This window comes from Corapipo altera, unplaced genomic scaffold, assembly GCF_003945725.1.
Source record: "Corapipo altera isolate COAL_440 unplaced genomic scaffold, ASM394572v1 45, whole genome shotgun sequence".
Classification (NCBI taxonomy): Eukaryota; Metazoa; Chordata; class Aves; order Passeriformes; family Pipridae; genus Corapipo; species Corapipo altera.
Genome location: NW_020884877.1, coordinates 25345717 through 25363460, shown reverse-complemented (window position 1 = coordinate 25363460; position 17744 = coordinate 25345717). Strand labels below are relative to the sequence as shown.

The 17744-nt window shown below is 48.6% G+C and overlaps 1 protein-coding gene across 1 annotated transcript in view; it reads right to left on the bottom strand.

Annotated features, from left to right (window-relative positions):
* Positions 1-419: 419 nt before the first annotated feature.
* Positions 420-17744, bottom strand: part of LOC113944152 (TGF-beta receptor type-2-like) — a 31323-nt gene continuing 13998 nt past the window's right edge. Inside the window, exons 2-7 of the mRNA XM_027636892.1 lie at positions 12697-12847; positions 10152-10354; positions 6313-7121; positions 6058-6199; positions 4749-4876; positions 420-935 (exon numbers count right to left, since the gene is read on the bottom strand). Coding sequence (XP_027492693.1) covers positions 723-935; positions 4749-4876; positions 6058-6199; positions 6313-7121; positions 10152-10354; positions 12697-12847 — 1646 coding nt within the window. The 3' untranslated portion in view covers positions 420-722. The remainder of the gene's footprint in view (positions 936-4748; positions 4877-6057; positions 6200-6312; positions 7122-10151; positions 10355-12696; positions 12848-17744) is intronic.

The following is a 17744-nucleotide window of genomic DNA, read 5'->3' as shown; positions in this document are numbered from 1 at the left end:
GAAGGAGTTGTCTAGATACCCTGCATGGGGAGATTTTAGTGTGAAGCAGCGGGGTCTACACTGGTGACTTAGATTTCTATCAAAGAAACTTCACCTGAACTATCAAGGACACTCAGGAATTCACCAGTGAGAAAAGGTGTGTTGGAGTTGCAGCATATCAGGCTTTTGCAGAGTGGATCATTGTGTATCTTTGCACAATATTAAGGACTCTGATCAATGAATAATTTTCTTGTGTGCCACTGTTTCTTCCATTGAGGGTATGTTACATTTCAAGATGGTTTTTTTGCTGCTACAACAGGGATTTTGCGTGTGTGTAGGCCATTAAAAAAGGAAAATTGTCTTGTTCTCTGCAGATTAAGCAGTTGGAAAAGAAACTCACGAGGGTAGTATACAAGGACTTAAAAAAGATAGACATGGAATTCAGGTGCTTATTAATGAAAGATTAAACATTATTATTTTAAAAAATAATAAAAAGAATGCTTTGGCATCATACATTTAAAGTAAGTACAAAATCAGTTCATATATAATGTTGCACTGTAACCAAAGTATTGATTCCACAGGTCACTGTATCTGTGGGAGGAAACAGATCTTATAAATAAGTTATGTACTAGATCTTAGTTCCATTTTGAAAAACACAGCGAGGTGATTCTTTTTCCCCTCATGGGCTAAATACTTCTCCCTCATCCTCTTGTTCCTCGTTATGAGGGTTTTTGCCTGCTGTGTCACTGCATATTCGTGCTCCCATCGCTGTCCTGGTGCTCCCCACCTGGAGAAGCTGTTTTGCTGGCCTCGTTGTCCGTGTTGTTGTTGAGGATGTCGTCGCAGTCCATCTGTGCCATCAGGTTGAAGCGCTCGGCCACGCAGTGGGCAGTGAGCCGAGCCTCGGGGTCGTGGTCCCAGCACTCCGTGATGGTGTCGCACAGAAAGCGCATCCCCTGCGGGCAGAAGGGCTCAAATTAGGATCTGAAGGCAGGAGGAAGAGGAGCTGATCTAACAGTGTTTTATTGCGACTTCTGACAGCCTCCTGCATAAAGGCTGGTTTTGTCCAAGAGGAAACAGCCTTGGTAAGTTGTGGCAAGTGCTGGTGCTTCCACCATTCCTGTCACTGTCTGTGTTAGAGCAGCAGCCTCAGCTCACCCAGGATCTGCTCCCAAGCACTTCCCAAGCTTCCTGGAAATCCTTGCTGGAAGTTGACTTGTGTTGGCTGTGGGACTTAAATAAGGGCTGGAAGGAAACAGGCCCTCCATCTCCTGTCTCAGCCTTGCCCATTCAGAGCATGCTAAAATCAGGAGGGACAAGGGAGGTGCAAATGGTGACCTGCAGGATGGTGGGTAAGCCCAGGCCTCTAGGTTCCAGCCTGTGCCCTGGCTGTTACACCTGGAGGGAGGGTATGGGTGGGGTGAGTTTGGAATTAAATTTCCTAAATCTGATTTCTTGTTTTAGTGGCATACTGAAAGGATGCACCGTGCCAAATACTCATTGCGTTAGGCAGCTGAACCTTGTTCTCTCATCACAAAATAGTGTTTTGCTTGAGGTGTGGTTGGATGCTTCCCAGTTTGCTGCAGAACACATGTAGTTCCTCAGTTACAATGCTTATGTCTCCCAGAAATATATTTTTTTTGGTCCAATTGTGTAGCACTCTGAAAAGAGTCAATATTTTGGGCTTAGAAACAAAATAAATGGTAGTACTGAGCTGGTATTTTTCCCACTCTCAAGTTAGTAACACAGCTAGCACCAGAAGCTGTGTTGAACCTTCCTTTGCCCATGTAATTCCTATCATGTGCTATTGCTTTTGGCATCATTGTCAACTAAGGTTGGAACACAATGGAAAAATCATTATTCTAAATAAAGCTTCATGTTTTTCAGTGGGTTTTGTGTATTTCTTAATTTGCAATTGAGAGACAACCCTGAAGTTGTCATGTGGACCCAGACAGGAGGAAAATGCAAGTCCTACAGATGTGTAGGGTCAGTATCATCTGTCCTTCTGGACCTTTCTGCTGAGGTCCATTGTACTCAATCTTCCATAATGGACACAGATTGGAGAGAACGGGATTGTACAGTAAAACTGACAGATGGTGTGTTTCAGTACCTCTGATGTCACTCGTTTATTAGCTTAGTTAAAAGGATTTGAGGATAATTGATTACATGCAAAAATGAGCTAGCTTAGGCAAAGCTTTTAAAGTAAGCCTGTTCTCAAACAGAGCATTTGCACTGTCATTAGATTTCCTGTGGTTATTTTACCCTGAAATCAAGACAGTTATTTGTAGTTTGCCTTGTCAGTCATGATGCTCTTTTGAATGGTACAACTGGAGCATCTTGTTTCACTTACAAATGGACTTAGTTTGGCTTTTATATTTGATGTCTGTTTTTCCAAGATTCCAAAGGTTGCTGAGCTGTACAAGTGATTTTTAGTGGTAATATTGACTTAAGCTTCCATTGCTCCTTCCTGTCCTGCACCAGCCCTCCAGTTGTGGCCAGTACATCCGTCTTTTCAGCTGCTTCGTGAACCAGATCCAGGAATTCACCTGGCCTAAATAACTTTTTTCTTTTTTTTTTCTTTTTTCTTTTTTTTTAATGTGTTGGGGTGTGAAACAAGGTAGAAGCATGGGCGTGAGGCGTTAGTGAGTTATCTGGGAAACTTTGGGATAAATCTCTTCAGCTGTCTTTGTTGTGCAGACTTGCAAACAGTTGCCCTGGAGCTGCTGCTGGGTGACTCAGCCTTGTCAGGGAAGTTAATGCTGACTCTTGCTAAAAATCAAACCATGGCCAGACACATAGGTCCTCGCTTGACTGAGAGCAATCCTGATGCTCTCAGGAGTACCATGGAAGTACCATCTGGAGCTCTGCAGCAAACTTATTTTCATTGTTAGGAACATCTGAGGGTGCTGCCCATTCAGGTGAGTGACTTGTCACAGTTTCTTGGTGTCACCCAGTGCCTTCTCCCACAGGAAGCTAGCGCTGACCCCAGGAGTGGCACAAGCCGGTGGCTTTCTGCAGCTTCCCAGCAGATGGTGCTGCCCAGTTCCTCATCCTGCGGAGAATGGCTGCAAAATGCCCGGAAAATGCTGTAAAGCCAGGCTTGAAAGGAGATGTTTATTAGATTAGCCAAGATTAGTCAGGGGCAAGCTTTCAGGTACACAACATAGCTTTTCTGTTCCTCTTCCCCAGTGACCATCAGCTGGTCTAATAAAGTTCCCTCCTTAAAAGCCTTGCTCTGTTTGTGTGCTGAACCAACTCAACTACAGCAATGTTGTTTCTGGGAGGTGACTGCAGTCAGCCTCCCCTCAGCCCAGGGAACAGCACAGTTATGGTCAGGCTCTATCAGAGTGTGATTTTTCACAACCCAAGCCTCTGTATATTTTTTCTGTGGTTTCAAAGTTTATCAGAGACCCTGCGAGGTGAATGTCTGAGATGAATACTCAAAGGCTTCAAATATGTGGCAGTGCTGATTTGAAGTTTGCCTTCATTGGAAAAGAGGCTGGGTGAACTTCTGACATGGACTGGCTGGCTGATAAACTCCCTGGGGGTGCAGCAGAAACCACAGATTCATTTGATGCTGTTTGCAGCTTTGGTCAGTCAGGTCAGTTGTGAGTCTTTGGACAAACATGGTTTTGAGAGGAGACACTGTAGGGAACACGTGGCCTCCTGAGGTCAACAAACTGTATCTTTCCCTTTGAAAAGTCTGCCTCTGAGTGCCACCCGGGCGGAGGGAAGGCAGTGGCAGTGTGTTTTATGGGTGGACATTGCAAAATGATGCACTGAACACTGCAAGGCTCTGAATGCCAGCAGGATTGATGTTTCAGCTTGTTTGTCAGGTGAATGGGATTGTTGATCAGCAGATGGTGTTTTTCACAAGATGTTCAAGTCATGGGCCACTGTGCCTGTTACCCCTCATGTCCTTGGTGTGTGGCAGAAGGCACTGGCCCTGGGACAGAGAATGCTGTCAGGGCCAGGAGGGAACTGTGTTTCTGTAGCTGTTTGGTCTGGGTGGACTTGTGGATGGTTTTAACAGAGCACATCTCATCACTGCTGAAGTGCTGGTGTTCTAGAGCACTGGGTTATACTTTCTGTGCTGACACACTTTGCTTTCAGACCCTCTGAAGGCTGGTCAAAGACTTCCCTTGGCAAAACCTGAGCCTAGCAGGGGCCCTGCTCTCAGCTTAATGTGTGTTCCCTGGGCGTTTCATACGTAGGAGATGCTTCCTGGTTTGCTTTCCTTGTAGAAATGGAAATCTTTCTCTCATGTTAGAGATGATTTTGAGCTTGAAACCTCCACAACGAAGCAGACAGAAGGCTGGGTGCACTTCCTTTCCCCCCTGTACCTGCTGTGAATGGCTGTGTACCAGGGACCGCATGTTTCTTGAGCTAGAGCCTTCTGGATAAGGTGTTTAGGGGAGAAGTGGGGTGGACTCAGATGAATTACTGTTTTGTGAGAAGAGCCTGCACTGAAGTGCTCCATGTTGCTGTTATCCTCAAGGTAACTGGAACCCATCTCCTGGCATTCAAAATGCTTCCTAATCATGGCTATTGATCAACAAATTTTGCTGTACCTTTCCCTTGTGGCTTTTATACACCAGGGAAATGGGTCTAATGGGGTTTGTGTGGGCCCAGTCAGCCACAGTGGAGCTGAAAGTAGAGCCGAGGAGTTCTGCCCACTTTTCCTTTGATTATAACTTTCATAATTTTTCAGGCTGGTTTGGTCAAGTGGGACAACGGGGGTTGCTCTTTTCTTGTTGCTTCCAGCTTACCTGGTGCACCAGCCAGCTGCTCGGGATCTCGGGTCGGCCTCTGCCATGCAGCACAATGTCCCTCATGGTGTCCACACAGGGCTGTTCCTGGACTTTTGACCCAAAAGGCAGCTCATAATTCTTCACCTCTGCAAGGAAGCAAAAGCAGCATTACAGGATGTTTTTAGTGCATTCCTTGCTTTGTTTTGGTATGGTCCACCGGATAAGAATACACTTGTTTTTTGCAACTGCAAAAATAAACAGATCTGGAAAAAACTGAGAATTTGAACACAGAAACATAGTGCTGGGTTTTCACATAAAGGTTGTTTTCAGAGACCGCACCGAGGAACCATCTGACCACCCCCCTGAACCCAAGAGATGCACTACAAAGGACCTGGTTTATCTTTAGGTGAGACATATTTTGAGCAGGTAGAAAGTGTTGTGCTGGTGAAAGATGGGAGGGGTGACTATGATACCAGCATTTAGATTCCTGCTGCAGGCATGGATTGGCTTAGAGGAGAAATGGCCCTTCCAGAAGAGCTACCCTGTGTTGTAGGAGGCCAAAGAGAAACTGCCTGTTGCAGAGAGGCCACCCTGGTTTCTGCCAGCTCCTGCCCGGATATGAATGCAGGTGAGAGATGAGTGAGGAGGAATGGCTGGGATGCAGGCTTGGGAACAAAGGATGCACAGGTCATCTGAGCCAGGCAAGGGCCCCCCACTACCGGGCATGGGGTGTGCAGGACAGCTGGGGCAGCTTTCTTGCCAAGGATTGGAGATTCTTGCAGCTTGGTGAGTTTGTATTGCAAGGAGGTGGGATACGGAAGGAAGGGAAAGAGTGGAGCAGGCAGAAGGCAGGGAGGGGCCAACACCAGGGCAGTTAATGAACTGTTTTGCTACACTCAGTTTCAGGTGTCAGGATGCATCTCTGGGAAGTGCCTGAGACTAGGGTTTGTGGGTCCCCATTGCAACTTAAACTTTCTAGTGTTATCTGAAGAAAAAAATGGTTGAGGAGAGGGAGGTACCTTTGGCTCTTCCTGCTTGGTTTGGTTTGCATCACTGGCACAGGCTTGGTTGTGACACAGTGGCTGGGTGGCTTTGAGCAGGACATGGAGCAGGTGACTCCTGGGAACCCATCCTTCTCCTTGACCACTGAGCCACTCCCTTGAGCCACAGCACACAGAGCAGGCAGCCAGGTGGCAGGGATCTGCCACCAGCACTCGGCACCCCTGCAGGGACCTGAGCCGCACCAAATCAGGTCCTGTGCCATCAGTGGGGATGTGGGAGTAAGGGAGCAAAAAGGCACATGGCAACCACAGTGCAATGCTCCTACCTCCTACCACTTCACATCTGGAGGCCATTTCCCACAAAACAAGGGCCATAGAGTAGACATCCATCTGCTTGAAAGACTCCAGGTCTTCCAGGTTCACCCTGGACTCCAGGACCTCTGGGGCCATGTACCTGGCAGTGCCTACCTGCCCACAAAGAAGAGAGAGACATTAGCAGGGTGGGCAAGGACCGTGGCCACATGACAACCAGGGGTGGCTTGCAAAGGGTCCTCCAGAGAGGGTTGGTGGGCCATACTTGCCTGCCCGCTGTTGGCAAAGTCGTCCACTGTGAGGGAAGGGTCAAGGCGTATGGCGATGCCGAAGTCGCAGAGCACACACTCCTGCTCGTTCTTCACCAGGACGTTTGTGCTCTTGATGTCCCGGTGGGCGATGGGGATCTTTGGCCGGCCGCAGGCAGTGTAGTCGCTGTGAAGGTGGGCCACCCCGCTCACCAGGGAGCCCGCCATCTTCTGCAGGTCCATCCAGCTCAGGACGTGGCGGGACAGGTAGTCCTTGAGGTTGCCCCGGCTGTGGTAGGCGGTGATGAGCCAGTACTCCCGGCGAGGCCCTGTGCCCCGGTCCTCAGCAGTGAGGAACTGCAGGACGCTGTCGTGCTTGAGGCTGGTGTCGGTGAAGATCTGGCTCTCGTTCTTCCAGGAGGAGTACTCCTCGCAGGGGAAGATCTTCACGGCCACCGTCTCGTACTGCCCCGAGCGGCTGTGGCTCAGCTTGGCCCTCCACACCTCTGCAAACTGCCCTTTGCCCACCATCTCGTCCAGCTCGATGGGGAGCAGCTCCGTGGGGCGGCTGCTGGTGCAGCTGGGGCTGGCGCCGGCCGGGCTCTCATCCATCAGCACGGACAACTTCTCCTCCCGTTCTGTCGCCCTCCCTGGCTCCGGCAGCGCCGGGGGCTGTCCCGGTTTCCCACCCCACGCCTTGGCTCTCTTGCGCCGCTTCTGCGTGCGGCAGAGGTAAAATGTCACCGTGATCATCACTGCCACCAGCAGCGGGGGCAGGAGGCTGATGGCAGCCACCGGGATCACCTCTTTGCTCTGCAGCATGGAGTAGCCTGGGGGAGGAAAGCAAAGGCGAGGTGCTGCTGCCGCCACGAGTCTGCAACAGCTCGTTTTCATCACGCAGAGGAGGAAAATATGCGAAGCTGTTAATGAAGCGCAGCCCTTTGCGGGGCCGCACAAACCCATCTCAGCACAGAACCCAGATGTAGGCAGTTAGTGAGGGGAATGCTTAGTTTTGGTCTCAAATTTAGCTCAATTTATCAACAGAGGGTCTGGGATGCAGGCCAGCATCGCTTGGGTTGGGCAGTGCAGCATGTGAGATCCTGCTGCTGCCACCTAAGTGGCTCCGCTGCCTTTTGGGGGTCCCAGGCACCACTTGCACTCACGGCATGGGGAGCTGGGGTGGAAATAACAGTGATAAATCCAAGGCAAGCCTCGAACAGCAAATCTCTGAGGGGGTTTGGGGCTGGAGCTTTGCTGGACCTCTGTGACATACAGAGAGCCAGAAGGGATGCTGGCGGTGGGCAGGACCACCCAGCCCAGGACAGCACTGTGATGCTTTGCATGATAATTAGAGTAAAGGAGCATCTCTTCAATGCTGTCTGCCAGTGTTGGCATCTCCTTCCTCACTCTGTCGCAACCCTAACCCCATCATCTGCCAGGGCATGGTTGCTTTTGTTTTATTTCTTTTAAAACCCTTTCATGGGGTGCTGGGGGGTGACATGCACACAAAGCCATAACCCTCACACAACATATAATTGTCTGATCCTTTGATGTTCACAATTCCTGGAATAAGCATGCTGACTTCAGTAGAGATATTCAAGTAAAATCTTACTCAGAGGTTTTTCTGCCAAGTATAATAACCCAGGGGAAGAGGGATAAGAATCATTCCATAAGCAAAACTCTCGCTGCTTGACCTCAGTGTGTGCAGATCATAATTCAGGTTCTGGAAAAACAGAGCGTTTAGCTATTTTCCTTGGCAAATTTCAAAAAATTGTGCTGCAGCTAATTTCTGCAAGGCTGTGAAAGCGTTTCTAAAATAGGCATCAGGTTTAAACCACAAGATCAACCTAAACTGATATAAATCAATAACTAACTCGGGAATATGTTTATTTTGGAAAGCGTTAGGCCTGGATATCACCTACTGCTTTAATGGATTTACCCGATGCTTCAGATCCCATCTTTGAAACTCTGAAGAAAGAGTTTAAGGGAGCTGCACGCACGAGTCCTGAAAAGGGGACGTTAACACAACTTCAGGAAATTCCTTCATGAGGATGCCCCATCCTGATGGAAGTCTTTTGATACACAGGGGTTGCAGCAGGGCTTAGACCTTTTCTACAGCGAGCAAATGTAGCTGCTCTGGCAATAACCACAGATCTGTAAACTCACACCTTGTTGAGCATCTCTTCCAGGGTCTTTTCATGTCTGCTGAGGGGAGGTGGAGCTCCAGGGCCAGGCTCAGCTGGAGCAGAGGTGGAAAGGACTTTGCATGCTCCACTCTGCCCAGCACCTCCCCAGGGTGTCCGCTGGGCTCCTGCATGTGCAGCTTTAGAAAATGGTGCCTCTGTGTATTCATTAGGGTGGTCTCTGAGGCCTGATGGAGTCCCCTGCAGCCTCAGTGTGAGGGCAATGCCACCCAGCAGCCCAGGCCCAAAAGCAGGGCTTAAGGAATCGAGAAACAGGAAAAAACCTGCCTGCTTCAGCCGCCCAAAAAGTGCTTGTCTCTATTAGATATTTCTCTGCTTAGGTGTTGTCTATACCATTGAATATGATCAGAAGTTAATATTTAAAATGCAAATGATTCCTTAAAGCAGAAGAAAAGGATGTAAAGAATGGGGTCTGTGAGGCTGGGGCTTGCCAAGCTGGCCCCATGACCCAAATCAAAGAGGAGAGAAATGTTTAAGACCTGCACTGTGCCCTCTATGACTTTCAGCACTTTTCCATGCTGACTGGCAGGAGAAGGCTGATTATGGAGCCTTTGCTGGGGGTGGCATTTCCAATGAACCAGTTGTCATTTTTGTGTGAAATTACATATCCCAGCTTTGGGATTTGACTATCTCTCCCTAGAAGTGTGTGTACCTGTTATGTTTGGCTGGGGAAACAGCAAAGAACTGCCAAATTTAGCATCATTTGCCTCCATTGAAAGTGGCTTGTTTGTTCAGAGAATTTGCATTTTATGTGATGTTTTTCTTTTTTCCTTGTGTTGCAGGAAAGCTATGCTGCTGGCTTGCAGGTTCTGCTGAGGCTCATTTTCAGCATCTCCTTGTTCTGTGATAATGGAAAATTGGAGGAGTTTCACTTTGCTTTTGTTACAGGTCAGATTCTTGATGGACACTTGGATAAACCTGGTTCATTTGGACTTAGGGAGGTTTGGACAAGCCCCCGAAGGCTCAGGATCTGGTTGGAAGCGTTTCCAAAGTATATGACCCTCCTGAGGTACAGAAATGGGCTGCCTCTTAGTTTTCCCTCCTGTGGATTTACAGCTCCTATTGAATCTCCAGCCATCTGCAGAAGCATCCACAGGCGTGCCAAGCCACACTAACATGTGTATGCAACTCCAGCTGTCTCTGCCCAAGAGAAACTCCACTGCAGGGATCCCCAGGAGAACAGCAGGGGAGGCACCACCATGTGCCAAGCCCTGTGCCCCGGCACCTCCACCTTTTGGGGTTGCAGCCATGGTGGATGCCAGCAGTTCCCGTGGGTGTGTTCCGGGGCAAGATTTGCTCCAACATGATTTATTTAAAGCTTTCAGAGCATTGACTCACACTGGGTTACATCAGCCCTTGGGTTCCCCAGTTGATTCACCCTGTTCTGAAGGGCACAGCCCACCAAGAGATACAGTGGATTTTCCATCACCTAATGTTTCCAGACAAAGGCTGGAGGTATTGCAAGGAAGGATGCTTCAGCTACAGGCAAAAAGCTAGGCTCAGTAACGGGGTACAGATTTTATACAGGGAGCTCAAAGAAGGTGCTGAAAGAGCCCCTTCTGCCATTGCATCTCCCACTCTGCTGGAAATACAAGTGATTCGTCACTGGCACTGGGTGCTGCTCCCCCTGTAAATATCATGAACGAAAGCACTCACCGTTGGTGTGGTTTTCAAAGATGAGTTTGTCGTTGCACTCCTGCTCATCCACGCAGCCGCAGATGTACATGACCCCGTCCTCACTGGGCTGGGGGGCCATGATGCAGCGAGAGGTGTTGTAGTTGGGGACCATGAAGTTCTCGATGGGGCGGTGGGGGTTGTGGCAGAGTGTGCTGATCCTGATGCTCTCGTTGTCCTGTCTCCTGCGTGTTACAAATGAACCGACACAGCATTAGTATGGCAGCTCAGCCTTTGTGTCACCTGCCTGTCACCTTAAACCCGGTTCTGAGATCATTTGTTTCAAGCTGCACAGGGAATGACTTGTTTGCAGCAGCTCTGGTGTAATTCTAATTACACATGCTTTTGGAGGGCTTGTGCTAAAGCCCTTTGTCTCTTTGCTGAAAGAGAAACGTTTGGCACACACGAATAGTAGGATGAGAGCCAGAGACTCTGATTGTTTCCAGTAGATATTCACCAGTTCATAATTGCATCTTGGATCAGGTAGGGCCAATGCCAAGGATGAGTGCCCTGTGCATTTTTTGGGGCAAAACTCCTCTTTTACTAACACCAGCTGCTAGACCATCAGGTTTTGGGGCTGTATGGTCCTAAGGAAACCCACCAAAATGATGGTCCCACAGGACCGTCACAAATGACTTTGTATGTCACCTCTGCTGCAATACAAGTCACAACACCTGTGCCTCAGCAGAGGCTGCCCAAATTTCCCCTGTGCAATGGAGAGGTGTGGGCTGGTGTTAGTAAAAGGGGAATTGTGCCACAGATAACACGCAGGACTTCCTCTTACATTGGAGCCTTCCCCAGAGGAGGCAGAGTAACCCAGTACTTTTCACGTTTCCAAGGCAGTGATGGGGAATGACTGGCCCTGCATGGGCTATGGGTGGCTGGAGAGCAGTGCAGCTACTCTTGGGGGAGTTCAAAGGAAATTACAACCATTAATTACTTTTTCAGGGACAGCTTCTGCTTTCTGACTTGTCCATGCAAAGTGAGAGGGTGAAGGTATGGAGAGGTTTTACAATGTCTCTGATGTCAGCTGGGAAGTCACATATAAAAGCCAGGGAAAGAACCTAAATTTGTCACTCTCTCCCTGATGAAGTCCGCTGATTTCAGTGCTCCCCATGTTTTCTTGGAGCTACCAGGTAATTTGACAGAGGAACTTCAAGCTGAAGAGCCCTAGGAGGGTGCAATCCCTTCTCTACGGACTGCCAAGTTTGGGCACCTGGAGGATGTGAGCACATTGCTCAAGAGCATGGAGGCAAAGCTACTGCTGTGACTGCAATCCCTACACAGGACAAGTTCAGATGATCCAAATATGCCTCTGCAAGTGAGCAAGGAGCAGCAAGGCTGGCTTGGAGGTGAGTCCTGTCTGCAGGGATCTTATTCTATGGGTGGACCTTAGAAAGGGATGGGAGACACTGGGAGGGGTAGGCAGGATATTTGTGACTCTGTAGCTGCCTCACTCCATCTGATATATGATGCAGGGTGCAGTTCCATCCCATGCAGTGGGGCTGCCTTCCTGGTGTGGGGATTCATGCTGCTTTTTCCTGTGGGCTGTCAATGGGAAAACCCATGGAGATGTTGGATTGCCTACCCAGGATTTAAGGTGGCTGCTCCATGTGTGTAGGGGAATTTGAGGCAGGGGGTGGATTTTGTTGTTTGTTTGTTTGGGTTTCTTGTTGTGTTTTGCTTTTTTAAAAGTCCATAATGCAACAATTATCTTGAGGCAAACTCCTACTGAAAGCTGGCGTTCAGCATTCACGCTAATTAGCAGGTTGAGATAAAGCCTAGCGATAAGTGCTTGGCTGGCTTTCACTTTGGCAGCCAAATTAAAAGGGAAAGAAGAGGAAAATCACTTTGGGCAGACCCAAAATGGGTGTTTTTTTAGTTTTACTCATGAGGACCAAAAAGCTGAGGGAGGCACTCTTCCTGGCCAAACCATGCAGTGCGTGCTCGGCCCGAAATGCAAGATTGCATTTCCTTTCCAGGCACCTCCCGCAGGAGCAGAAAAGGGTTTTTCCAGGGGATAGGAAGGAGGTGGGTTAAACCCAGTGTGTTAAACCCCAGTTTGGTGTCAGCTCAGATATGCATGTGCTGGATGGGGACAGACCTCAGCTGCACCCCTGCATGTGAACCAAGGTTTTACCAGCCTGATGCAGGAGGACATCATAGATTTGGAGGTCAGAGTTGCTGGTTTGCCCTTGGGTTCAGCTCATAAAGCTAAATTCAGAGGTTTACAGGGCTTTAGAGATCCCACAGCAAACTTGCCACTCTTTGTGTCAGGTACTTAAATGCTTAATTTATTTAGAAAATAAACTGGTACTAATTATAGGGCAGACCAAATAGGTTTTTTACAGTGAATTGTAATTTTAATTATAGTGGAGTCAAAGAAAGAGGAAGAGAAAGTCCTGAATTAGTTCAGTGAGCAATAATCCAAGCACAGGGGCACATGCATGTGCATTTCCACGAGCTCCCACCCAGCAAACCCCTTCTTCCCCCACATCTCCCCTTGACAATGGGCATTTCCTCTCACCATATGGCCACACAGATCTCGTAGGGGTCCTCACAGTAGGAGTTGAGGTTGCAGTTGCTGTAGCACACCTTCTCCTCACAGGCAGGAGACGTGGAGTCGCACCACTTGCACAGGTTGGTCTTCAGGCTGCGGCGAGCGCTGGCACTGCAGGCTGCAGGGGCAGAAAGGGGGTAGAGGGTAAGTGGGGCTGTGCTGGCCCAGAGTGGGGCACTTTCAGTAATTCACACAAACAGTGGAGAAGGAGTCTGAACCGACCCTATTTCTCTGTGCACTTTTTTTAAGCTTTGATTTTAGAATCATAGAATAGAATCAACTGGGTTGGAAAAGACCTCCAAGATCATCAAGTCCAATCCTTGACCCAACATCACTGTGGTTACTAGACCATGGCCCTAAGTGCCACATCCAGTCTCATCTTAAAAACCTCCAGGGACGGTGAATCCCCCACCTCCCTGGGCAGCCCATTCCAATGTCTGATTACTCTCTCCATGAAAAATGTCCTCCTAATATCCAATCTATTTTGGTTGGAGCAATTTTGCTCCACTGCTCAGTCAAATGTGTTCTGTATTATGCCAAAGCCTAGAGGAGATGGGGGGATGCTGTTGGTGCGGAGGCAGGTCCCACTGAACAGGAGCTTTGCAGAGCCTGGGAAGACGCAGAGAAGCCGCATTTTCCCTCCGCGTTTCCTGTACCCTTTATCATCAAGGGGAAATTTACTTCTTCCTCTGCAACCTAGGCTCAGATTGGCATTTCCCCTCATCCTGAGCACATGCGGTGTTCAAAAAGGGACATCCCCAGCTCTCTGCACGCCTGAAGACTTCATTTATTCCCCTCCCAGCAGGAGGAGAGGTGCTGGGGAGGGAAGCATGGCCAGTCTGGGATAGCTCCCTTCTCTCCTGCTGTCTCCTCGTCCTCCCTCTGCCTGTTCAATGAGCCCAAGCTGGGAAGTGTGTTTGCCACCTGGGAAGCGTGTTTGCCACCCCAAGCATCTGTGTTTTTGCAAGAAATGATGGGCTGAGACTTTCCAAGCTCTGGGGCAACAGGAGCTACTCCCTCCAGGGCTCCATTGCCTGCTCTGCCCTATCCCACCATCAGATGCTCTCCTGTCCCTAGAGCCACGGATCTGCTGCAGTAGTAGGAATAACTGCTACCTGTGGGGAGCTGCTCTGCCTGTATCTCACAGGCATAACATTATCTCTATTTTTATAGAAAGGGCACATGAACCGTGCTTGGTTAAGGGATAAATCCCAGCTAAATTTAAACTTCCTGTTTTAAGGCTGCTAAATGTCTTTTAAAAAAAAAAAAAGCCAAACAAGCCACTAAGTGGCTTATGTAGAAATGTATATTTATACTTTTTTACTTAAATATATACACTCCAAAGTGTTCAGGTATGAACCTGAAATACAGCAGCTAATTTTTTGAAGGTTTGGGCCATCCATGCTTCTCTGGCTGCCATGTCCCCAGTGCACCCAGCGCTGCTGGGTGCTCCCAACCCCTATGGAAAAGCCAGTCATGGCTCACTGTGCTGCAACAGCCATGACAGGGTTTTCCATCACCAGCTGTTCGTCTGAAGAAGAAACAAATTGCAAAATCCCTGACTGTGGCTTGCGAAGCCTCAGCCCTTGCAAGCAGGGCCCTGTTGATCCAGGAACACACCCACGGGCATCCCCAGGTCTGTGAGCAACCTGCAGGACCTCCTGTGTCCTTGGTGGTCACATCTGTCATCTGCCTGTGGTCCACAGCCAAGCCTAAGGAACCTCTTTAATACTGTCTCAATAGCAAAAAGGGGTTTTTAACAACTCTTCTCTGACAGCATCTCATGTGCCTGCTCTGCTTCCCTCAATGGCCCAGACCCCCCTCCCTGTGACCCTCATAAAGAGCTGCTGGAAGGCTCCCACACAGAAATAAACCATTTACAAGCTCCTGTGGCCTCGTACGTAGGGCCAAGGTTAGTGGCAGAGGGGAAACCTGGCTGTAGCGGAAAAGCCTGTTACATCTAAAGGCTGGAAGGAGGAAATTTTGGTTTAAGTGACCCATACCAGGCTTGAAGTGCAGCTCAGCAGGGTTCATGTTGTGCCAGGTGGTGGGGGAGCTGAGAGCAGAGTGGGTGAAGATGGTGCCCACAACCTCTTGTTCAGCATCCCCCTATCCAGGGGGCTTCTGTAGCCCTGCTGAAGTGCCTTGTGATTTTGTGGGTGATCTCAACAGATCCAATGCCCCGCATCCATCCAAGGGTTAGCTACCAAAACCATGGCTTCAGCTGAGATTTGAAGCACTTGCAGCCAGCATGAACTACCCTCAACTTCCCGCTTTGCTCTGCCGGGGCAAAGTTTGCAGAGTCCCAGGCAAAACTCCTGAGAGTTTTGGGGGTGGGAGAGAAATCACGCCCAAGCATTTGTGTGCAGCTCTCAACCTACAGTGGCAGCCACTATGCCCTACAAACTCTGTTGGTGTTTCTACATGGGAACAAGGAATTGAAGGTAAATTGGTTTCCCCCTCCCAAACCCAAGTCCTATCACAGCCAGGTCTATGCTCTACTGGTGCCGCTGCCATAGTTCTTCTTTCAGCCCTTCAGTTCAACCCATCCATGCCACGGCTCGTGCTGTGCTTGCAGCAGGCTTGTGCAGGACTGTGGGCTCAGCACCATCACTCAGGGATAACTGGGGGCCCTGCAGAGGAGCAGCAAAAGGACAAATCCAGATTGTGGATGCTGCTGGTACAGGATGAGGTTTGTTATTTGTGTATTTATACCTACCAGATACGTTATTTACTTATTTGTGTCAAGGGTTTACTCGAAATCTCAGAGCAAAACACCAGTATTGTACTGCTGTGTCTGGTGGGGATCTTGATTTGGCAGTTGCCTGTGCTGTGCAGTGGAGAAGCCAGGGCAGATGAAAGAGTTAAACATGGAAACGAGATCCAGAAATATAGTGGTAACTGGACAAAATTCTTTGGAGACAAATTGTTCTAAACTAGCTCAGGCTGTGATTCTGTTATCTGCTCTGCAAGAAAGGTCAGAGCAGGAATATCTCTTTTTTCTCGCCCCCCCCCCTTCATTCTTCTCCTAGGAAGTTAAAAGAAGAGCACAAAGCCCACTACAAGCCTCTTCAGGACTTTGTGTCCTTGAACCATTAGCTCGTAGGTACAATTTAACTGCCACATCACTCATCTTGGCCCTGATTAGACCCAGATGAACACTTTCAATATTAATAGTCAGATGATTTAATAAAGCTGCACGAGCAGTAAAAGTAACAATACACTTCCATAAACGGGTTCCAGATGTTGCCAAGGCAAATGCTAAACATCAAAATACAAACTTCAAGAAAAAAAAAAAGCTAAAAAAAAAAAATCTGGATAAGCAAAACTTGGAACAAACTATAAACTAATTAAATGTGGGTTGAGTTTTCCAAAAATAAATTGAAGCCATAAGGATGTGATGTGAGCCAATAAATAGTACAGTTAGTCAAAGTTACTGTGGAACAACAGTTGGAAAGATGGTTTGAAGTCACCGATAGGTGGGCTCACAGCGAGCTTGGCTTACCATCAATAGGAAGGCTTGTTCTCCTGTGCATGACAGCAGGATCAAATCTTCTGGTATCTATAACTGGGACCCCAGAGAGGTTACTGAGAGCATATGAGATGATTTTCAAGTCAAAAAATAAAGAAAAAATGACGCAAGAAGTCCCTATGTCTCTCTTGCAAGAGCAGTGGGGGTGATACCACCACCCAAGGACACCGGGATATTTTTTCATGCGTGTCGGGGAAGCCCTCCCACCTCTCATTGCTCACACTCTCTGCTTGGCCACCTGCAAAGCCCATCGAAGCACCACTGCTGTAGTCAATAACCCATCCTCTTTCCCCGTAAAAGAGTCATTGAAAACAGCTCTCCAAGGGAATTTCATGCTGGTCCCATACTGCAGCCACAGAAGTAGTCAGCCCCCAACAGATGAGCTCTTTGCTCATTTGCCAGGGGTTCAGCTGCTCTTACTGCAGCTGTAAGAATACAGCAGGGGGCTTTTGTAAGCCCCTCTCTACCAGTGCATTCCCAGAGAGCAGGTAGGTCATCCACTACCCAACTCTGGCTCCAGCTTTCTGCACGCTGCAGTCCCCATGGAGAGGAAATCACTAAGGAGCAAGCCTGGGGTGCATGGAGGTGCACGCACAGTGCATTTGTTATAGCACAGGAGAAAGTGCTCTGTAGTCCAAGCAATGGCATGTGCAGGCAATGAACACTTTCAGTTCTCACGTATTCTCCCTGACATGCTTTTTCAGAACACCTAAACACCATACAGGCTTAAGGAAAGGTGCTTGGCATGAGATCCCCAGCTTTCCCCTCCCCAAGGTGGAAGGGGACTAAGGCCTCTGCCACCCAGGACCTCCATTATACAACTTTCAGATTATGCTCTGTCTTGCCATGATAATTACCCTTACATTGCTTGTATTTCTCAATGACAAAGAAAAATTGATAATTTTCAAGTCATAAATGCTCTACGTAGCCCCTCTTTTGTGTGTATCTCCAAGTACCCCGGAATGGGGCTGACACTAACTCAGCAGTCACAGAGGGCTGCCCAGCTTGCGGTTACTGTGGTGGCTCCAGGAGCTCTCTGCATCATGTTTTCCATGCAGGTCAGTTAACCTGTAATCCCCAGGCTTTGCACTTGGAGAGACTAAGGCCACAGAGATTAGCTGAGGTGATCTGCAGCTTTCTCTAACCAGCAACACACGAAAATGCAGGACTGGGGAGCACTTCCATCTCGATCCTGCAGACATATTGCTCCTGGAAACATCTGAGTAGGTGTCCTGATGGAAATCCAGCCTGCTCTGGGACCTGCTTTCCCACCTTGGTGAGCCTGGGATCAGTGGCTAGTCCTTTGTCTGCCGCCAAGTTTAGGATTAGGCTTTACCTTGGACTTTAATCCATGGGTAACGACACAACTACGCAATAACAGAGCCTCTCATAAAATTATTATGAGAACAAACAAATTCCTTCCCTTTTATAAATGCAGTATTTTGTTTTTAATACTAAACCAACAGCAGAGCTGATGGGCTCT